This window comes from Phyllostomus discolor, chromosome 6, assembly GCF_004126475.2.
Source record: "Phyllostomus discolor isolate MPI-MPIP mPhyDis1 chromosome 6, mPhyDis1.pri.v3, whole genome shotgun sequence".
NCBI classification, from domain to species: Eukaryota; Metazoa; Chordata; class Mammalia; order Chiroptera; family Phyllostomidae; genus Phyllostomus; species Phyllostomus discolor.
Window position 1 is genome coordinate 117,424,657 of NC_040908.2, and position 23,833 is coordinate 117,448,489.

A 23,833-nucleotide genomic window follows, 5' to 3' on the forward strand; every position below is an offset into this window, starting at 1 on the left:
TTACAGAATAGTCACGGGGATGCAAAGTACAGTACAGGAAATGGAGCAGCCAAAGAACTTATACTTATGACTTGTGGACATTAACAAAGGTGGGGGGATTTCCTGAAGGGAGTGGGGGGTGCTGGAGTGAAGGTCAAAGGAGGAAAAATTGGGTTATCTGTTATAGCACAATCAACAAAATATTTAAAGAAGAGAGATTTAGTTCAAGGCAGTGGCTCATGCAGTTATGTGAGCTGACCTGTCCAAAATGTGTAGGGCAGACCAGTAGGCCTGCTAAATCTTGGGCAGAAGTCACCATTGCAGTATTGATGTTACATTTTCTTCCTCAAAAAAAAATCCTCAATTTTGCTTTTAAGGCCTTAATTGATTGGGTGAGGCCTACCAAGAATAGCAAGAATAATCTTTATTTAAAAGTCAACTGGCCCTGGCCAGCGGCGCGCAGTTGGTGGAGCATTGCTCTGTAAACTGAAAGGTCTGGGTGAGAGTCCTGGTCGGAGCACAAGCCTTGGCTGTGGGTTTGTTCCCTGGTTGGGGCGCCTGTACAAGAGACAACCAACTGACACTTCTCTCACATGTAGATATCTATCTCTTTCTTTCTCTATCTCCCTCCCTTCCCTTCTCTCTAAAAATCAATAAGCCTTGAGTGAGGATAAAAAAAAGTCAGTGGATTGTAGATGTTAACTGCATCTGTACAACACTTTCATAGCAACACCTGGATTAGCGTTCGAATAGCTGTGTACTGTAACTCAGCCAACTTGACACATAAAACTGACAATCACAGTCCACCCCTTGTCAATTTGACACTTATAAACCTTTCTCTAAACCATATTTAATCTCTAAATAAAGGCAATAACAAAGTAATATTGCTGCCTAACATTAGTAATTACTAATACATTTCCATAGCTTCATCTCCTAAATATCCATTTTTAAAGTATATATATAACAAAGAACATAAACACACTGTTTTAGGTGATGTGGGAGGAAGATACAAATTTATAGGACACGATTCCTATTCTTGAGGAGCTGATGACACACTAGAGGAGAGAAAACATGTCCAAATAACTATAATGTAATTTTTAAAAGGTAACTTTTTAAATACAAGGTAACTTTTGAGAAGTGGTATAAAGAAAATATAATGACTTCTTATGAATGTTGAGAAAGACTTCTATATAGTCTCCTAGAGCTCCTATAACAAAATACCATAGACTGGGTGCCTTAAACAGAAATTTATCTTCTCATAGTCTGGAGGCTGAAGTCCGAGATCAAAGTGCCAGCAGGGTTGGGTCTGGTGAGACCTCCCTTCCTGGATTGCAGATGGATTTCTTTTTGCTTTCTCCTCCATAACCTTTTCTCTGTGCAAAAGTATGTGCATGAGCACCCTTGGTGTCTTTTCCTTTTCTTAAAGGACACCAGTCCTACAGAATTAGGAGCTCATGGCCTCACTTAACCTCACTACCTCCATTTCTCCTTAAAGGTCCTGTCTTCAAATATAGACATATTGGGTTTGGCACTTCAACTCATGAACTTTGGAGAGACACACTTCAGTCCATCACAGCTATGTTATGGCAGTAGTGTAGTCTTGATTAATGTAGCTTTGTACTACTTTCAAAACCAGGAAGTGGCCCTGGCTGGTATGACTCAGTGGACTGAGTGCCAGCCTTCGAACCAAAGGGTCACTGGTTTGATTTCCAGCCAGGGCACATGCCTGGGTTGTGGGCCAGGTCCCCAGTAAGGGGCATGTGAGAGGCAACCCTGCCTTGATGTTTCCCTCTCTTTTTCTCTCCCTTCTCCTCTGTCTATAAATAAATAAATAAAATCTTTAGAAAAATAAATAAAACCAGGAAGTGTAAGACCTTCAACTTTGTATTTTATTTTGAATTTTATCTTCACCTAAGAACATGTTTATAGATTTTAGAGAGGGGCGAGGAAAGGGAGCGAGGGAGAGAAATATCCATGTGAGAGAGAAACACTGATCAGAACACTGATCTGGTGCCTCTCCTACGTGCTTCCACCAGGACCGTACCTGCAACCCAGGCAAGTGTCTTTACTGGGAATTGAATGAATGACCTTTCAGTTTATGGCATGATGCTCCAACTAACTAAGCCACACTGTCCAGGGCAAGTTTGTTTTTTAAAAGCACTGTCTAGGATAATCCGGGTCCCTTGAATTTCCATATTAATGTTAGGATTAATTTGTTAATTTCTACAAAAAGCCAACTGCAGTTCTGCAGGGAATTGCACTAAATCTGCAGATCAATTTCAGAAATATTGCCTTTTTTTTTTTCCAAAAGTAAGTCATCCAAACCATGAATATGGGATATCTTCCCATTAAGACTTCTTTAATTTCCTTTAACAATATTGTAAAATTGTCTTGTATTTAAAAAAATTATTCCTAAATACTTTATTCTTTTTGATGGTATTGTAAATAAAATTATTTTATTTTGGACTTATTGCTAGTGTACAAAAATACACTTGATTTTTGAGCATTTATCTTGTATCCTGCAAATTTGCCTACTCATTTATTAGTTTTAATACTTTTTTGGTGGATTCATTAGAATTTTCTAAATATTAAGATCATGCTACTTATGATAGAAATTGTTTCATTTCTTCCATGCCAGAAGAGATGGTGTTATTATGGTCATCTGTCATTTAATTTCTTTTCAAGAAAAGACTTAGTAAAGATAGGATCTAAACCTTGCTTTTTAGTAAAACATCTCTTACCTTTTAGGTAGATACAACTTTTTGATGCCCAAGGACTTTGTTCCCATGCCAATCAGGATTAACAAAGACAGAAACTCTAACCTTGTTTATCAGTCCCCTTGGAATAACACTGTGATCACTGAGAAAACTATAGTATAAAGCTTCTGTTTCTTTGCTTTTTAAAGAATGTTATTTTGCAACCCCATGGATGAGTAGGTGAGGTGCTGGAGAAGCTGAAAGCAAGGAAATAGAAAGGAAGGGGACAGAGAGGAAGGTTCATATAATAAAATAATTAAGTCTTTCCTTTGAAGGGTTTTTCCATCAAAATTTCTTAGCAAAGATATGACTTAATATTGTGTACCTAAGTTTTATTTAAGGTCAATTAGGTAACAATTTTATGAAGGATTTTTTTTTTAAAGATTTTATTTACTTATTTTTAGAGAGGGAAGGGAGGGAGATAGAGAGAGAGAGAGAGAAACATCAATGTACGGTTGCTGGGGGTTATGGCCTGCAACCCAGGCATGCACCCTGGCTGGGAATCAAACCTGGGACACTTTGGTTCCCAGCGCGTGCTCAATCCACTGAGCTATGCCAGCCAGGGCTGAAGGATTTTTTTTGTGTCTTGCCACAAAATTGTTAAAAATGTGTTCTGGGCCTTGGCTGGGTATCTAAGTTGGTGGCATCCCAATATGCCAAGGTTGCGGGTTCACCACAGTTTGGGGCACATACAAGAATTAACCAAGCCCTGGCTGGTGTAGCTCAGTGGATTGAATTCGGCCTTGCCAACCAAAGGGTCACCAGTTCAATTCCCAATCAGGGCACATTCCTGGATTGCGGGCCAGGTCCCTAGTAGGAACCATGCAAGAGGCAACCACACATTGATATTCCTCTCCCTCTCTTTCTCCTTCCCTCCCCCTCTCTCAAAAATAAATAAATAAAATCTTAAAAAAAAAAGAATCAACCAATGAATGCATAAATAAGTGGAACAATAAATTGGTGTTTCTCTGTCCCTTCTCTCTCTCCCTAAAAGTCAGTAAATTAAAATTTTTTAAATGGTTCAGCTTTTTAATATTGATTTAAGGAAGAGAGAGAGAGAAAGAAACATTGACTTATTGTTCACTTCTTTATACATTCATTGGTTGATTCTTATATGTGCCCTGACCTGGGATGGAAACCACAACCTTGGGTATTGGGACAATGCTCTAACCAATTGGACTACCCAGCCAGGGCCTGAGTCAGCTTTTTCTAAAACTGGGCTTCAGATTCCCAGGTCTTGGGATATACAAGTAACATGAAATTTACCATTTTAACTATTTTAAAGTGTATAATTCAATGGCATGAAGTACATTTAGATTGTTGTATATGCTTTAATTTCTTACATCAGTATTTAACTGAAATTTTCAAAAGCATTTGATGTTTCAAAAGAACTACCCCCCTCCCTTTTAGAAAGGGTTTGTGTATTAAGACTCAGTTTTCTAGGTAATAAATCCCTCTTACAATAAAATTTTTCTCTTGATAAATGAATATTCTTTCTTAATGAGAATGATATAGACCATTATGGTTTTCCATTTTTTTTACCTAGAAATGCAGAACAAAATTCAATGTTCAATGGTGGTAAGCTTTTTTTATGTTCCCAATATGCGGGTACTGTTATCACCCTCACTTTACCGCGGTTCAAAGAAATGAATACTCCACAATGTTATGAAGTGGTTCTGTTAGGATTCAGGTCTGGCTGAATCTAAAGCTTAGGTTCCTAACCGTAAGGCACACTGCATCTCAAGCAGTTCATTCCATTTTGCATTATTGATGGTTTTCAGAGATTCTCTGTGGGAGAACGCTCATTTTTGCCCCCAACGAAGTGGAACCCTGTTCTCTATCAAACTTTTTGCTCTTCCACCAAATCTATCAAGCCCTGCCCTCTTAGTGACTGAGTCATAGCCCACCCTCCGACCCTGGTCCCCCGTAGAACCCATCCCCTCAGACCTGGTGCCTCAACTGGTCCCCTCTCCCTTCCACCCTGGCAACCACAGCAGAAACCAGTCCTCTCACACCGTGGTCCTCAGCAGAGGCTGGTCCCTTCGGACTCCTGGCAGGGCCCTAACCCCTCTGACCGGTGATCCCCGCAAAGCCCTTGTTCCTTCAGGCCCTCGTCCCCTCGAGCCCTCAGACCCTATTTTCCCGTAGGCAAAGCTGCGACTTTTGCACCCCAGCAGGAGGCAAACTCCCGCAGACTTCTTACACAGACAGGTGCCATCCCAATCCCTAATTAAGGGCACCGCTCTACCTTTCCCCTTTCCAACCTGCTCCCACAATCATGCTTTTTCAACTCCCTCCAATTTTTCTCTTTTTTTCCTGCTTCTGATTCACCCTCCTTATCTTCCCTCACCACCTCAAGGCCCTGTTTCAGTTCTCGGAGTCCCCACCAAACTCACCCAAAGCACTCTCCACACGGAGTTGCGATCCCAAACCGCTCCGTGTTTTACTTCTCACCTCAGCTGGATCTGGCCCACTGGTTTAGGTGCTCCCCCCGCATTCGCCCCACCCAGAATAAGCCTTTCCACTGTCATCGCCCAAAGCCCCGCCCTCTCAGAGTCTATTGGTCACCGTTCCTCAAAAGTCCCACCCCCAACTTCCAGCTTGTCTCCTAGCCCGGCTTTCCTTGTTTTCATTCCTTATGTCACACGAGGCTCCGGCGAACGCAAAGTGGGAGGGGCTAAATACTGGGAGGGAAGGGGGCGGGAAGAGGGAGGAAAGTGAAAGGCACAGAGCGTCTCTCTTTCCCCCTTCTGACTCGGTTCTCGACTGCTCCCGGCCGCCGTTGTATTGTGGGATTGCGGCGCCGTGCCCGAGAAGCTCGGATCTGGCAGGGGAGTCCAATAGCTAGCGCCTCCTGTCGTCTGCAAAGCTACCTTGCCATTCCTCGGCACCCCTGCTCCCCCCCATCCCCGAATCGCCTCCTCCTCCATCCTCCAGTTCAAAATGGCGGCGGCGGCGGCAGCGGCAGCGGCGATGGCTCCTCAGGGCTGCCCTGGTTCGTGTCCCAACTTCGCTGTAGTATGCTCCTTCTTAGAGCGCTACGGGCCGCTGCTCGATCTGCCTGAGTTGCCGTTCCCTGAGCTGGAGCGGGTGCTGCAGGCGCCGCCGCGGGACGTCGGCAACGGAGAAGGTATGCGAGGGGCCCGAACGCCCGGCGGGAAGCGGCCCTTGCATGCTTCTTCTTTCAGCTCTTCATGGACGCTTCGGGCCTCCGAGGTTCTTTCTCCCCCTTGGGGTACATCTGCGCCCGGTCAGTCTACTCTGCCCTGTGTCCTCGGGTCTTAGGCACTGGGGAGGCGGGGCGGAGGCCCCCTAGGGCCACTCGGCCAGGCGCTGAGCTGAGGTGGGGGCGTCGCGGGCTAGGTGTGGGCTTGGGGGCGGGGAGGGGTCATTGTGTGGATCTGCGGCCCCTGGGACTGCTACCCCGCCGCAGGGGCTGGTTCTCCACCCCGTATCCCTCTCGGTGGAGGGGGAAGGGGAGAGCAGGTTCCGGCCAGCTTTGCGCTGTTCTCCTCCTTTCCCTTCGCTTGCTATCCCTCCCCTCCTCCCACCATCCTTTCGACCATCTCGGGGGAGGCTGGGCTCATCTTCTTGGGGCGTCCCCTTTCTCTCCACCTGGGTGGGCGGGGGCCGGCGGACACTTAAGCTCTCCCTCCCTCTAGTGGAAACTCCCCCGAGAGTGTCGGCTCTTGCCCCTCTTCGTTTCTCCTGGGGGGCCAGTTTAACCCCCGATACTCCTTCCTCCGACTACGGAGATTTGCTCCTCCCCCGTGGGAGGAGGGGTCCTTCTCCATTCTCGGTTTGGGGGACTAAGTCGGTTCACCTCCACTTTGGAGCGTAGAGGGTTAATTTCTCCTCCCCCATAGTTTTTCTCTCCCTCTCCCCCACCACACCCCCGCATAGAAAAGCATCTCCCCACTTTTTCAGTCCCTTCCCCCTTCATCTTGGCAGCAAGGCTTAGGGGGAAGAAGAAGTCGCCCTCCCATTTGCAGGGTGGGGTGGGGTGGGGTGGTTAGTATGTAGGCTGGAGGAGGGGCTCAGACGGAGGGGGAAACAGTTGAAGAGGTGCTTGTTGCTCATGTTTCTCTCTGGTGCCGCTGGTCTATTATTGGTGTTCGCAAGTGGTGCTCCTTCCACATAAGGCCACCGCGCGGGTGCAGGGCGCATGCTCTACCCGGCCCCATTGAAACTTCCTGCTGCTGCTGGTTCTTTTCGCTGGAGCATCTCAGCGCTGCGCCTGCTGCCTCCAGCACTCACACTGAGCGCACTCACTCCCTATTTATTTCCGATCCGTGCCTTTCTTTTTCTGGCACATTTTTGCCCTTAGAGAAGGGGTTTTTTGCTGAACTCTGATCATTGCCTTTATCTGGGAACAGACCTTGGCTGGAGAAGAAACGTTTTCCAAATAGGTCTTTTTTCTTCATTTTTTTTTTTTTTTGTTCGAATTCGATGGCCAAAGTGGACTGGGTACTATACAAGACAGCTGTTTCTTTTCACTCTTCAATTCTCCATGGAAATGAAGTTTCTCTTAACTATGTATTTACATTGCTAGGAAGAGCCTAAGTGTCACATTCTTAAAATATTACCTATAGAGAAAATGATGTTATGGTTACCAAGACCCAAATTAGTAGTTATGGTGCAGCCTTTATCTTTTCTTACTTGCCCAAATCTCTACCCTTAACAAACTGGCACATAAAAGGCTAATTTTTTGTATAGTATAAAATACAAGGATGATTAGTATATTATATGGACATATGAAGACTTCTTGCAGAAGTTCTTCAAAAATTAAGTTCCCCAATATAGTAATTTTTATTATCAAATTATATTTACATTCAATTTTTAAGGAAATAGTCATTGTGAAGTCAAATGCCTTATAGTAAGTTGCTTTTAGGATATTTTGGAAAATCATAATAATCTTATTAGAGAGGAATGTGGGAATTTGGGGAAAAATGCTGATAAGTAAGTTATTTTTGGAATTTACTTGGACCTAATTGAATGGTGAGTATAGACTTCTGTGATGCTATGGTATTTTGGATGGTATACAAGATTGCTTGCCCCTCCATTCCTGTTAAGTATTTTGACCACTGCATTTTTCTTATTAATAACAGAAGAAAAGATACCAGAGTCAATTTAATACTTCATGTTCTATCTCTATCTAGAATTGAATAATGTGTTACCAACTAAGTAAAAAATGGGAAATAATATGGGCTGAAATACAAGTGGGCTCAGCCACTGCATTATCATTGTTATAGCTACAACTATAATAGATTTTGTCATAAGGTAACCTAAGAATAATAACTATTATTATTTTTAAAGACTTTATTTATTTTTAGAGAGGGGACAGGAGGGAAATATTGTGTAGTTGCCACTCATGTGGCCTCCACGGGGAACCTGGCCTGCAACCCAGGCATGTACCCTCACTGGGAATGGAACTGGTGACCCTTTAGTTTGCAGCCCACACTCAGGCTACTCTGGTGACCCTGAGCTACTCCAGCCAGGGCCCAAGAATAATTATTAATATTACACAGTACAGGATACGTGGCAAATGAAAAGTCTGCAGGTGAAATACTGTTACTGTACAGGGCAAAAAGCCTTTCAGGCCTTTGATGATGGTTAAGCTATTTGAAATAGCTGATAAAATAATACTGGTCCAACTAACAAGATTTGAACTGACTCTTTTGGGAAGGAGTTGTGGTGTGCTAGGAAGAGTTGAAATATATGGGTTTTAGTGTTGAGCTCTGTATTATATAAGTTGTAGTGCAAATTACTTAATTACTTCAGATCTCAGTTTCTTTGGTAAATTGAGATAATATCAGGATCAAATGAAGTGTTTCAAAAATCCTTTCATAAACTCAGTACCTACATATACTCTTGTGTTACAAATTTTATTACAGAAGTTTGTGGGAAGACACAAGAGTGTGTTTAGAATTGAAATGATAAATTTTTAGCATGTGAGAAGGGTTTGAGCAGCTATATTGAGCTATATGCTCTTGATGAAAAGTTTTTGTTATTATCAAATGAGTTTTGCTCTATATAAGTATTTTTAAAAGACAGTTTTTAATGCTATTTAAAGAGGCCTAGTTTGTAAAAGTTGTCTTTCCTTCCTAGTGTGGTTGTGCCTTGAAAGGTGATTTTTAACATACATATTCTTCTGGGTTGCCAGCTCAGTACTTTTTACCTAGTCATTTATTGTGATAAATGTGTCACTGTTACGACATCCTTTGGAGGAGACTGTAGCTCATTGTGTTGCCCCTATTTAAGCACTTCAAGGTCTTTCCCCTAAATATTTGTTTATGTTTTAATTTGATGTGGTTTCAGCTTAGAATGTTTCTTTCATCCCCACAGAGTCGATTAAATTTGGTTTTACAAACTACTTGTTCGGTTCTAATGATATTATAATAGCTGCCATTTATTGAGCATTTACTCTGTGCAGACATCTCATCATTCCTTACAACTATTACCTGGGGTTGCTCCATTATTCTTATGTGGCAGGCATAGAAGCTAAGGTTCAAGAGATTGATTCAGCTGCTAATGCCCATATTATGTAGTTACTGGTGAATCTGACTTCCAGCCACAAAATTATGTAATACCATGCTATAGGACCATGTCTCCCAGACTTCACCAAGGCACCACAGGGTATTGCCACCAATTCTCAGAGGTTAGTTTAAATCTTCGAGGGAGATAGAGCAATATTTGACATCTGCTGGTTGCCAGGTGAACTACTAGCTTGAGAGAGTTCATAGTTTCAAAATTAGATTGTGCTACGTTCCTTCCGATAACATTTTTGTGAGTTTTGAGGGTTTCTGTGATAAAACACAAATACTGCATGAAAGTTACTGTGGAATAGGAAATAAACAGTGTCCAATCAGATTCCAGGGTTTGAGAAGTTTGTGTAGTGCCCAACTGTAATACACATTCTATAAGTAGTAATTGTGGTTATTTAAGAATGAATGTTCTTTTCAGCTGAGATAGATTTGTTTTTCAAGTGGCTACTAACAGCTTCATAAGTAGAGGAGTTGTTATTTCTTGGCCTAGGGTTGCTATGAAAGAAAACATTACTAAAATACTGAGGGTACCTTGAACCTAGAAAGCTTGAGAACCTCTCTGGAGGTTCTGTGCTTTAGATAGCGCTCTAGAGACTACCTTTGCATTTAAGGGCTAGAAGGAAAGGACTTGTGCATCTATTTTGCCTTTATTTTTCAGGGACAAAAACCGAGGTGCAGAGATTGATTTCAAGTGTATACAGCTAGCTGGCCATTAGTGTCATTTAGATTGTTACTTGAAAAGTCCACCTATATGCTGAAATTATCAGTAAAAAATATAGTTTTCTTGTTGATATTTGTTGGACTAGGAAAATGGTGTGCCATCTGAAAGTGTTGTTTTTTTATGGTTAATTAATTATTTTAAAATTCTTATCTGAGGATATGTTTTTATTGACTTTAAAGAAAGAGAGAGACATTGAGAGGAAGGGAGAGAGAAACGGTGATATGAGTTTGATTGGGGATGGTTGCTTTCAGTATACACCCCGACTGGGAATTGAACCCTCAACCTTTTGGTGTATGGGACGACTCTCCAACCAACTGAGCTACCTGGCTAGGGATGAAGGGATCGTTGTACCTTCCCTCCCTCACAATCTACTTTTGCCCTCCAAACTCTGTACTCTCTCCAGGTTCCTCAGCTTCCTCTTGATAGGAGGTGGATGACCGGGATATCAGGACACAAATAAAAGAGGTCACTGACTTTGTGGAATTACCAGTTCTCAAGGCTCCTGAGCATCTTTCCTCTCCTGCAGACGATGTTCTTCTAAAGAGGAAAATAGGCATTTTCATTCTTAAAGATAGTCTTTGTATGGTATTGTTAGAGACATTACTTATATCTAATAACAGTGTATTAAAAAAGTATGTATGGGTAATGTGTTGTGATTCCAATAGTGTATACTGTGGCTGACTGAGATTTGTATAGTGTTAAAGAACTTGAGTCATTAGGTATTTTTTGGTTTGGTTTTCTTTTTAAGATTTTACTTTTTTAAAAAACAATTTTAGGTTTGATTTCTTTTTTCATTTATTGATAATTTGGGGTTTAACTCTTAAAGCCAAAATGTGAAGTATAAAAGAATATATCTTTTATATTTAACATGATTTGTGGCTGTAACGTAGGTTCTTCCTTACTGCTGCTAATTGAATTGTGGGACAGTAGTTATTTAGGAGCATTAAAGTGAAAAGGTGACTTTGTCATAAGAGGAACCACCATCTGTTGCTTTGAACAAAAGATCTTATCAGGTATATGAGCTGGGGATTGTGTGGGTCTACAGACGTAGACCATTGGTGGAAGCATTGCTGGACTCTACCTGGTTTGGTGGAAACAAACCAGTTTTAGCCCTTCCACCTTTGATAAATATTTAGACATTTGTTAGATGGAAAGAAATGTATTTCTTCCATCCTTTTTTGTATATCACAGAGTTGAGGTAATCAAAAGTTAACGGAGGTTTGGAGGGAGGTTGCTGGCATTGTCCCAGGATTGGAGCTAACAGGGACAGAAGGATTTTTCTGACTAAATTGGGCCTGTTAATGCAAATTGACTAACTTGATTTTTAATTAATAGGACATTTGCCTTGAAGTTTATGTTAATTTCTCAGCTGTTAAGAAAGGTGAGCATTTATTAGCTACTTCAATAGTTAATATGTGTGTTAAGTATCTGCTATATGCAAGTACCATAAACCTTGTGGGGATTGTTTTTTAAAAAATGGTTGAAACAGGCCCTTTCAAGGATTTTCTAATCTAGTAAGAAGTAGGTAAATTGAGAGCTTGTTACTATACCAAAAACTAATATTTTTTTTCTGGGACTTTATTAAGTGAATTCTAATCTGCTAACTAATAAACTAAAATGATCTCTATGGCAGTTTTTTGGTGAGATGTACAATCACATGCAGTGTGAACATATAAGATCAATACCCAAAGTACATTTTAACCTGAAGCATGTATTCAGGGAAGGTATTTATGTGTGTTCTTGAATTTAAGAAATTGTCTTTGGCCATCTAACTGATGAGTGTAGTGTTAATATGTGCCTGGATGGTTTTTGTTGTTTTTCTCTTTTGCTGTGTAGTAGATCCCATTACAAAGGGTACTAGGGTATTTGCTATCTATTTTCTTTTTATGTTAGAATTTTTATAGAATTAGCTATTGCTTGAGAGTGTAATCTGGGCCTTCGTTAAAAAAAAAGATTTGTTCTTTCAACAAATGTTAATTGATTACCTTCTATGTGCCAGACATGCTTATGTTCTGTGTATTCATTAATGATCAAAATAGATAAGATCCTTGCCTTTACAGAGCTCAAAATTTAGCAGCAAAGATAGACAATGAAGCAATCAGATTTTTTTTCTTTAATTCTCATATGAGCAAGTATAACGTGTACTTTGTAGTGGTATATACATTAGTGAACTTTGTTTTATAAATTGTTTAGCTTTGTATTGTTTTTTAATTTATTTAGTTTTGTAGTCTATCTATATGCTTCCCCTCCCTGTATTTGTACATGTTCATCTTAATCCTTTTCTGGAATGTTGGCTTAATGGTATTTATTTTTTCTTTGGTTTTTCTTAATGTTCTTTCCACTTTTTATTTTCTATGCTAATTATGTATTTCTTTGGTAATCACACACACACACACACACACACACACTCAAAAGTAGTCCTACCACAAACTGAAATGGTGAAGGTGATCAAAAGATACAAACTTTGTTATAAAATAAATAAATCATGGGGATATAACCTATAATAGGGTGACTATTAGTTAATTATACTGTATTGTATATTTAGAAGTTGTTGAGCCCTGGCTGGTGTGGCTCAGTGGATTGAGTGCCAGCCTGCAAACCAAAGGATCACTGGTTCAATTCCCAGGCACGGCACATTCTGGGTTGTGGACCAGGTCCCCCAGTAGGGGGCGCATGAGAGGCAACCAGACATTGATGTTTCTCTCCCTCTCTTTCTCCCTCTCTTCCCCTCTCTCTACAAGTAAATAAATAAAATCTTTAAAAAGAAAAGTTGTTGAAAGGTCTCCTGTGTCTGGAGTATCCACTCTCTGCATCATTGCTTCACTAATAAACTTTTTCAGTTTAAACTCCTAAAAAAACGGAAGAAGAAAAAGTTGTTAAGAGAGTAGATCTTAAGTTCTCATCACAAGAAAAAATTTGTAGTTATGTATGGTGATATATGTTAACTAGATTTATTGTGGTAATCATTTTGCAATGTATACAAATTTTGAAGATAATGTTATGTGTCAATTATATCTCAGAAAAAAAGAAAAGTAGTCTTCTAGCCATGGCTGGTGTGGCTCAGTGGCAGGAAATTGTCCTGTACACCAGAAAGGTTGTGGGTTCAATTCCCGCTCAGGGCATATGCCTAGGTAGGTTGTGGGTTTGATCTTGGGTCCAGCCACCTATGGGAGTTTCTCTTTCACATCAGTGTTTCTCTCTCCCTTCTTCTTTCTATACAAGCAATAAAAAAATGTCCTCGTGAGGATAAAAAAATGTTTTTTAGGTAGTCTTGTAAGAGGCCTTATAGAAAGAAAATTGTATTGCTGCTTTTATTTACTTTTAATCCTGACTTACCTTTTACAGTGAATATTACAGTCATCCACCAACTCATCCAAATCTGTAGCTAAGAAGCCATCCTACACCTTAACCTCTGACATACCTTCTACTTTGTTTGGAGTCTTGAGTGTCTCATTATCCTCTTTTTTATTCAACTTCACTTTTCTATTGCCATTGCTGCTGTTTTAGTCGTGCGGAACTGCTTGTAGATCTCTGAAGAAATGAAAGGTTGTTCCACATCTTTATGCCTTTTCCTCATCCTCGTATCTGAGCTCTCTCCCTTCCCTTGCCTACTCATTGCATTACTGTCCATCGTTAATCTGCCCTTTAAGCATCAAGTGCTCTGTGTATTTTTTCTCCCTGCTTCTTCTGTCTCTCAAGTTAAATTAACCAGTTCTGCTTCCTTACCCCTTATGTTCTGCCCTATGTAGATTTTATATCACAGTGCACATAACACTTTTTGTACTTACTGTCTAGCCTATGAGACTGTAAACTCCTTGAGGGCAGGCACAAATGTTTATGAGGTGAGTAGTCTCCCTCCCCGCCATTCGGTCCTATAATAATAGTCCCAAGCTCTGTTTAAAACTTCTTTTAAGAATTAAATCTTATAAACTGGTAAATAAAGATTTGCCCAACATAAGAGAATGACATTCTTTCTATCGATGATTAGAAGTAATTGACATGTTGGTTAGACCCAGCGAGGGGGCGATTGTGGAGCAGGGCACAACATGCAAGGCGACTGACATTAGGGTCCCACATTTGTGCGGAAATAAACCAGGTGAAACTGGGGAGTGAGACAGACAGCAGCAACCCAGGGTCCCAGGGAGGGGAAATAAAGCCTCAAAACACCAATTGAAAACACCTGTGGGGGTTGACGTACTGGGAGAGACTCTCAGCCTCACAGCAGAGTTTGTTGGAGAGACCCACAGGGTTCTAGAATGAACACAAACCCACCCACCTGGGAATCAGCACCAGAAAGGCCCAGTTTGCTTGGCGGAAGCAGTGGAAGAGACTGAAATCCGACAGAGAGCAGAGCAAGTGCCACTGTTCGCTCTTGGGCCCCACCCCCACATAGAGTGTCAAAACACAGCACCTGGGTTGCCCTGCCCTGGTGAACACCTAAGGCTCTGCCCCTCATATGTAATGGGTGCGCCAAGACAAAAAAGAGGGGGGGAGGGCAAATGGAAGAACAGATCAAAGCTCCAGAAAAAATACAACTAAGCAATGAAGAAATAACCAGCTTATCAGATGCACAGTTCAAAGCACTGGTAATCAGGATACTCACAGAATTGGTTGAACCTGGCTACAAATTAGGTGAACAAATGAAGGCTACGCTAAGTGAAATAAAGGAAAATGCACAGGGAACCAATAGTGATGGGAAGGAAACTGGGACTCAAATCAGTGGAGTGGACCAAAAGGAAGAAACAAACAACCAAACAGAAAAGAATGAAGAAACGAGAATTCAAAAAAAATGAGAAGAGGAACCTCCAGGACATCTTTAAACGTTTCAACATCTGAATTATAGGGGTGCCAGAAGGAGAAGAGGAAGAGAACAACTGGAAAAGTTATTTGAACAAATAATAAAGGAGAACTTCCCCAATCTGGCAAAGGAAATAAATAGACTTCCAGGAAGTTGAGGAAGCTCAGAGAGTCCCAAAGAAGTTGAACCCAAGGAGGAACACACTAAGGCACATCATAATTACATTACACAATATTAAAATGAAGGAGAGAATCCTAGAAGCAGCAAGAGATAAGGAGACTGTTACCTACAAAGGAGCTCTCATCAGACTGTCAGCTGATTTCTCAAAAGAGACCTTGCAGGCAAGAAGGGGCTGGAAAGAAGTATTCCAAGTCATGAAAGACAAGGACCTACATCCAGGATTGCTCTACCCAGCAAAGCTTTCATTTAGAATGGAAGGGCAGATAAAGTGCTTCTCAGATAAGGTCAAGTTCAAGGAGTTCATCATCACCAAGCCCTTATTATTTGAAATGTTAAGGGGACTTATCTAAGAAAAAGGAGATAAAAAAATGTATAGTAAAATGACAGCAAACTCACAATTATTAATAATCACACCTAAAACAAAAGCAAACTAAGCAAACAACTAGAATAGGAACAGAACCACAGAAATGGAGATCACATAGTGGGTTAGCAACAGGGGAGTGGGAGGGAGAGAGAAGGGGAAAAGGTACAGAGAATAAGTAGCATAGATGGTAGGTAGAAAATAGACGGGGAGGGCAAGACTAGTATGGGAAATGTGGAAGCTAAAGAACTTATGACACATGAACATGAACTAAAGGGAGGGAATGTGGGTGGGAGAGGGTGTGCAAGGTGGAGGGGAGTGAAGGGGGGAAACGGGACAACTGTAATTGCATAATCAATAACTTAAAAATATATAATGGAGCTTAATTTATATTCCCACTAAAGTCTCTTTAAGCTTTACTTTTTTAAAAAGGATTTTATTTACTTATTTTTAGAGGGAAGGGAGGGAGAAAGAGAGGGAGAGAAACATCAATTGTGGTTGCTCCTCACACACCCCCGCCGGGGACCTGGTCCGCAACCCAGGCATGTCTTTACTTGGAATTGAACCGGCTACCTTTTGGTTTGCAGGCCAGCACTCAATCCACTGAGCCATACCAGCCAGGGCCCAAGCTTTACTTTGTTAGAACCATAAAGGAACCATCTCTAGTAGTGCTAACTTGGGCCAGCATCTGAATCCAGATATTCCATAGCATTCCTCATTTTAGAGAATAAAAAATTTGTGTTTTAATTTTAATTTTTGATCTTGGGGGAGGGGAGAGAAGGAGAAGGAGGAAAACAGGGATTGGCTGCCTTCTGTACGTGCCCTGTCCTGGACCAAACCTGCAACCCAGGCACATGACCTGACCGGAATCAAACTGGCTACCTTTTGGTTGCAGGATGATGCCCAGCCAACTGAGCCTAGTACATTAGCTGGTGTTGGAGTTTTTTGTTTGTTTTTTTTTTTTTCTATAAATTTTGACTGATCAGCTGGTTTGTCCTTGTCATTCTTTTTATCCTCATGGCCTTTTTCTTTTATAGCCTGCTTCTATGCTTATTTGGCTTGATTCACTATGATAAAACTATGTCTTATTCTTTTTCTTTCCTATTTTCCCATATTTTGGGCCTCCTTTATCAACCTTATCTTGTCAGTTTTATAGTCCCCATTCCCATCTTTGATAGAAACAAAAATAAATTACAAAAATGCAAAAATGAGGGACTTTGGAGTATACGATGCTTCACCATAATTTTATAGGTTAAATACTTTTAGTAACAATGTTGTAGTGTTTAGAGCTTACTGCTGACCTAGACTCTGTACTAAAGTCTTTTTACCATGATTATTTAATTCTCAAAACCACTCTATTACTGTTACTATTTTTACTTTATAAAGAAACTGAGTCTTAGAGAGAGGTAATTAATTTGTCTGAAGTTACACAGTGTTAAAGAATTAGCGAAAAGTCTGCTAGTACAAAGATAGTTTATAGTGCTGTGGTAGTTTAAAACTGGGTGAATTGGTTTCAAGAACCCTAGTCTTGACCACTGTATTGTCCCCTCAGCTGTGCTGTTTATGATTGTAATGTGCACAGTTCGCCCAGTTTTAAACTCCCATAGCACTATAAACTGTCTTTGTACTAGCAGATTTTTCTCCAATTATTTAATTCATGGTCTTCGTCTGAACACTTAGGCTCCTGAATCTTTTCTACTCATTTATGCTTTGTTACTTTAAAAAGTTCTAATTGTATTAATATGAGCATTATTTTAAAAGGCACACTATTATAATGGGGTACTGAGATGTGTGTATACCAAAAGTAAAGAAAAACAAGTTCATTGGTACATTTGAATGCCTTGAATGTGAATCTTTACCTGCTTATCATTGCTTTGATTTGGGAATAGTTCTGTTCTTGACTCTTTTTGAAATAAGACTCTGTCTCCTGTAGTTGTAAGGTTTTGTGCAGTGTGTCATCAAAAGCCCCCAGGGTTCATTCCCCTATTGTTATGACTTCCATTTACCCTAAGTAGAGAAGTGGTCTTGTTTTTTCCTTCTTGCTCAGTGGTTTTCAACCTTTATTATAATTGGGTGGTTTAATTAACCATTTGTGGCTACACATTAGAAACACCTTAGGGAGTCCTTTTGAAAAATACTGATGCCTGGGCCTTACCACATTCCATAAGATCAGAATATTTGGAGATTGTGGCCCTGGCATGAGAGATTCTTTTTTTTTTTTTTTTTCCAAGCTTTTATTTAAGGACAGTTATCCATGACAGATTTTAAACCTTGCTGAAACCAGCCACATCCATACTCTGCACAGAGTCCTCAAAGCAGTGATCCGCTCATATGTGTTTCAGCTTTATTGTCTTCAACTACACACTGTACTTGAAGTTTTTTGATTCCATACTGGTTCCACTGGAACCAGTTTAGAAGAGCCTTAGGCCAAGTTTGAACGCTCCCAACACACTTATCTAATTTTGCATATCCAACTCTCATCCCAGTAAGATGGAAGACTTGGCAGCAAGTGCATGTTTTTTGACTTCTTTGACTCACACAGTTTAAGGCATTCTTCTCTTAGCTCCCTCACTTCTTTGCTTTCCTCCTCCTCATCAGATACAAAGAGACCAACATCAGCGTCTGTTTGTACCCTGTTTCTCCACTTCCAGTGGTGTCTTCCACACTGGCAGGGCCATCCTTGCCCAAAGCTTTCTTCACTCCTGGTAGGTTGGCCTGTTCTTTTCATAAGACTTGATATCAAGATTGTGCCAACATGGGGGACAATACCAGTGGGCAGGTGGTGGGCCATAGACTACTTCATATGCAGCCCCATCTGCTTGTCATGGCACATAGCCCTCGATTTAGCTCTTTTCCGCCAGGTAACTGTTGAGCGCACCTAGTAGCTGGTGTACTTTTCAGGTCTCCAAAACCATGGCTTTGGCTGACCCAGGAAGTGGGGCGGCAGTAGAGGAAAGAGGAGTGCAGGTAGTTGGCACCAAGTGCTAAAGGAGGGAGGGGAAGGGGACATCAGCAATTCTGATATGTAGCCAGAAATGTCTGTTCTCACCTATTTGTCCTGGTACTTTACTTCAGTTTTCGTCTTGAAGTCTGTTTTGTCTTGGTACTAGTATAGCTACTCTAGCTGTCTTTTAGGTTACTGCTTTTCATGGTGTGTGTATATATATATATATATATATATATATATATATATATATATATATCTTTCCCTATCCTTTTAACTTCCTTGTTTCGTTGATTCTAAAGTGTGTCTCTTATAGACAGCATATATTTATATCATGTTTACATGGCCATCTTTGCGTGAATCTAGTTATGCTAACAATTACATAGAAGTATAACTGCTTTGAGAGAATAAAAGAACAAGTACCTAACTTCTCCTGGGGCATAACATTAGCATCACTGTAGTTATCGTGGGAATTTAAATGGTTGATTAGGAGATGGAAAAGCATTCCAGGTAGAGAACAGCATGGGAAAAGGCTTAGAAGTGTGATGCATTCTGGATTGTTCAGGCAGTTGTTAACTTTAGGCATTAGGTTTCCAAAAAGATTTGTGATTGAGGAACTTTAGACTATGTGAGAAAATTAGATTGGGGCATGTAAGTTATAAATGCCTAGAAGTATTTTCTTTAAAGCTAAACAAAAAGTGTATTACATGAAGGCAAATTGTCAGTGACTGTAAGTTCCATAAAGAATGCATTTTGCTTTATTTTACTTTGAACCCAGCATAGTACTTAGCACATTGTAGGCGTTCAAATGTTAGTTGAATGAATAAATGTCACATTTCAAATTAGTAATAATGAATATTCGATGTATTTTTTACTATTTTTTCATCCTTTACTTGCTAGAGATTGGATATTACTTATAAAGATGGCACATACTACTGAATCTCCTCTTTCCCTACGCTTGTTTTTCTTTCTCCTCTTCTCCCTCCCTTCCTTCTTTAGGTGTTTCTTCCTAGGTCTTCTCCATCTTGGGTATTGTAATAGTAATCTTTCAATTCCTTTCTTGGATTCTGTGGTTATATCATGTCTTAACTGCATGCCAAACCATATGTGTTAACCTCTGTTTTCTAAGTTTATTACTTTTTATAGGAATCTTCAAATACAGTTTTAAAATGTTTTTCTTTTATAGTTTCTAAGACATCTCAGGTAAAAGTCATTATTACTTCCCTGCTATTTACCTTTTAAAATTAAACAAAGTAATCCCAGTTCAGTTTCTCTGAGTTGTTTTTATATCATCTCCGCCAGGTGTGAACTGAAATTTTTATTTCTGAAACTAAAATTTTTTGAGTTGCTGGAAAAGCAGAGGGGTCAGCTTGGAGGTAAGGAAATCAGCTAGAGATTGTTATAATACTGCTGTGAGACATGAATTGGGGCAGTGGCTGTGGGAAGTGAGAAGGAAGGTTAGATCTGAGGCTTTGTAGGTAGAATTGACAAGAACATAGTGACAAGAACATGGATTGATGTGAAGGGTCTGTGAGTAAGAAGAGTTTAGTGTGATTCCCAGGCTGCTGGCTTAGAGAGTGGGTAGTTCATGGTGACATTTATTGTGGAAAGAAACTCTCACAAAATCCCAGGGTTTATGGAGGAAGGGTGTGATTCTCTATTTTTAAAAATTCAGAATTCCTGTACACATATACAAGCACTATTTGAAGACCTAGATGTGTTAATTTTATAACTTACTAAAAGCTTACTTTGAATAAACAGATTATGGCAATATATCTCATTTGACAGCTTTTTGTTTTGTGAGTTAAGTTACTATACATATATTAAATATATATTTCTATATTTTGTTAAGGGTGGTTTTTACGATATGTTATATATGTACTTAAGGTAATTAAAACTCTTGGCATTGGTGTTCAATTGTATTCTTTCATAGATAAAGCTTTTAAATTGAGGTATTCTGTCGTTTTCATTTGTAAAAAATTTTTTTGGAATTTTAAAGATTACTTTGTTCTGGGTGAAGATTTGCTAGTTGTTGGGTATTCTTTCTGTCCCCCCCAATCCCTACAAAGAAAGAAATGGAACTTCCAATCAATTGAAATGCTGTTCTAAATTGAGAAACAGATATGTGTCTAAATTGAGAAACAGTTAAATATGTTGTCTGGATTGAGAGTATTATATAGATGGGGAGCAGGCAAGTGTGTGTTGTTGTGTGGGTTGCTAGTTACTAAGTAATTCTTGATTAATTTGAAAGATTCTCTAGCAGAAATGTTTATTTGAGTTGAATTCCATATTAGGGGTGACTGTTTCTCCAACTGTTACAAATAATACTAGACACTATGTAGTAACTCAAACCTGTAATGGTACTTGAGCTATAATTAAAGTCTGATCTCAGGACATTTAATTAGTTCAGGATAGTTCCATCATCTTAAAAGACAAAATATTACCACTTAAAGAAATTATATATTTCCTCAGCTAGAATTATTAATAATGTAAATAATCTATCCACAAGGAAATTCATATTGGGAGATTTTTTCCATTTTTCCCTAAGGTAGATATTAGAGCACAATTAATTGCTTTAATGTAAGAATCTTAATAGTCTCTTTCCCTGCCTCTTCCCCTTAGTGCTACACCTAACCTGCCACGTTTGAACTACTTGAGACTTTTAGTTTTATATTATTCTTCATTTATTTTAACGCTTCTCAACAATTAAATTAAACGATATTTTAGTAGTTTATTTAATTACCGCTATTTTTGATTCCCACATTTATCCTCTTAGATGAATTCTTTTGCTGTGTTATATTTTTTTCAAATATAATTTGTAGGTGGTGAACTTTGAGTTCTTGCATGTCTGAAAATAGATTTATCTTCCCCTGTTCTGAGTGCCCGTTTAGATTGAATACAGTTTTCCAGCGTTCAAATACCTTCCCTCTAGAACTTTGATGCTTCTGCCCTTTTATCTTCTAGCATCCACTATTGCTGATGAGAAATCTGTCAGTCTGATTTTTGTTCCTTTATAAGTAAGTTTCATTCCTGAAAGATTTTTATGATCTTTTAAATCCCTGTAGCTCTGGACTTTTTTAGGATGTGTCTCCCCCCCCCCCCCCCCCCCAATAACCTTGCTTTTGCGTTTACTTTTTAAAATATTAAAACCACAGATTTGTTTAAAGCCCATGTTACTCCTGTCCTGAGTCTCTTTCCTCTATTCCCACAGGCACCCACTGTCCTAAATTTAGGAGTTTATTCCCACGAACAGTTTTATGCCGAGTATATACTTTTGAATCCATAAACAATACATGGTATGGATTGATATTCTTTAAAACTTTATATGTAAATGGTATAATACTGTGCTCATTCCTGTACAACTTCCTTATTTTCCCCATCAACACTGTTTTTAAAATATATCCCTGTTGGTGCATGTTATTTTAGTTATTCACTTAAACTGCTATATAAGTATCCTGTTACATGAAAATACTATCATTTTTTTAAATTGATTTTTAGGTTTATATGTTGTGCTATTAAGAGTAATGCTGCAGCTTTGTCTAGAGGCGGATTTGCTGGACCGAAGGGTGTATAAAGTTTTGTTTTAGCCAGTTTACTCTTAGCTTTATTAATTTATATGCTGCCAGCAGTGTATGAGGTTTCCCTTTCCCATTTATCTAGATAATCAACAGCTGGTATTGTCAGACTTTTACGTTTTTGATAATGTGGTTGTGAATTAGTTTTCTTATTGTTACAATGATAGGGTTGAACACTTTTTCATGTTTTTCAGCTATTTTGTTTTCCCTTCTGTAAATCATCTTTTTTTTATAATAGCCTTCCCCATTTTTCTTTGTGGTTATGTTTTTATTGATTTATAGTAATTCTTTATTTTGATGTCAATTATTTGTCATTTTTATTTGCAACATAAATATCTCAGTTTTGATTCCATCAGCCTGGAGCTAGCATCAGATTCTGTAGGTTTTAATGGTGCAGTGACCAGTAAGCCACCAAGTCAGAGGCCAGCTGCAAGATCCCATGACCCACTTCAGGTCTGATAATTTGCTGGAATGACTCATAAAACTCAGAAAAGTGCTGTATGTACAATTACGGTTTTTATTTAAAGGAAACAATTTAGGACCAGTCAGATAAAGAGATACACATATAAGGCAAAATCCGGGAGGGTGCCAATGTAGAGCTTCTGGGCTCTTTCTCTGTGGAATCAGGGCACATCACCCTCCCAGCACATCAGTGTATTCACCAGTCTGGAGCCTCCATTGATCTTAGGTATAGCAGGGGCTTTTTGGAGTTTGGCCAGTGATTGAACTTAATCTCCAGTCTCTTTCCCCTCCATGAATGTGGGACTGATGTCACATGGCTCAGAGTCCCAACTGTCTCATTATATGATTGGTCTTTCTGGCATGACTAGCCCCTTTTTAGGTAGTCATGTATAAAAAACTAGATCCATTTATAATTTATTCTTTAAATTCATATGATCTGCTGACATACATATGTCTTTAATTTTGTTTTAAAAATTAAGAATTCTATCTTTGGCCATGATGGAATGATAAGGAATCTTTACCCTCTTGTTACAAACAGCTAATAAGCTGGACTAAAATATACAAACCATCACTTTTTAGATATTGTACCATAAAGAGAGAGGAGAAATAAAGGAGACGAGCTCTATAACTACTTTGGCTTCCTTCCTGGAAGCAACTCTGGTACCATAGGAGCAGGAAGAGGGTACTAATGAGAGCCTGGAAACCTCACTCTGTTGAGGAGGCAAAGACTGGGTTTTGGAAAGGGTTAGGCAGTGAGAAGTTGCAATGGCCAGGTTCTGAAAAGGAAGGACCTATGTAGACAAAAGACTTCAAGGTCCCCTTGAGTCTGCTGAACATGAGGTTATGAACGCGTAAAGTGAAACTCTATAACACCAGGCAGTGAATGTTGGGGAATTATTTGCAGAATATTCCTGAGCTTATGCAGGAGATATTTAACTCTGACCAGATGGAGTGAATGAAGGGTCGGTCCTTTGGAGTACTCAAGGCATTCAGTGAAGAACCCAGTGGATTTGTTATATATTAAAGACAGAAAAGTCCTCAGAGGTATCAAATGGATGTGTAAATAACTGACTACCAAAACAAAGCCCAAATCTTTACGGAATGATCTCATACACTCAGTCACAATAGTGTAACATTGATATTTTTCAGCATCCAAGGAGAAATTTCTAGACATGCCAAGAAGTAGGTCCTGTATAACTCATAATCAGGGTTCAGAAATGACAGAGGTGATACAGCTAGCAGACAAGGTTGTTAAAATAGCTATTATATCTAATAAGTATGTTTAAAGAAAAATATGAACCTAATGAGTAGACAAATGGAAGCTATAAAAAAGAACCAAGTAGAACTTTTAGGGATGAAAAATAAGTGTCTGAAGTTTAAAAAAAAAAAGGTGAAAAGGATTTAACAACAGATTGGACAGTGCAAAAGAACAGACTGGTGAACTTGAAGATACAGCAATAGCCTTTATCTTATAATGAAGCAGAGAGAGAGAACTGAAAACAATCAAATGAT

The 23,833-nt window shown here is 39.6% G+C and overlaps 2 protein-coding genes across 3 annotated transcripts in view; one reads left to right on the forward strand and one right to left on the reverse strand.

Annotated features, from left to right (window-relative positions):
- The window catches only part of AAMDC (adipogenesis associated Mth938 domain containing), a 39,381-nt gene extending 34,138 nt beyond the window's left edge, over positions 1-5,243 (reverse strand). The window contains exon 1 of one of the 2 annotated variants that reach the window (XM_028516264.2): positions 5,132-5,243. The gene's annotated coding sequence lies outside the window, so the exon portion shown is untranslated. Of the gene's footprint in view, positions 1-2,720; positions 2,905-5,131 lie in introns of those variants that run through there. The other variant, XM_036028768.1, reaches the window with a different exon arrangement.
- A 217-nt stretch (positions 5,244-5,460) lies between these two features.
- Positions 5,461-23,833, forward strand: part of RSF1 (remodeling and spacing factor 1) — a 119,943-nt gene continuing 101,570 nt past the window's right edge. The window contains 1 exon segment of the mRNA XM_036028764.1: positions 5,461-5,865. Within this exon segment, the coding sequence (XP_035884657.1) occupies positions 5,679-5,865 (187 nt within the window). The 5' untranslated portion in view covers positions 5,461-5,678.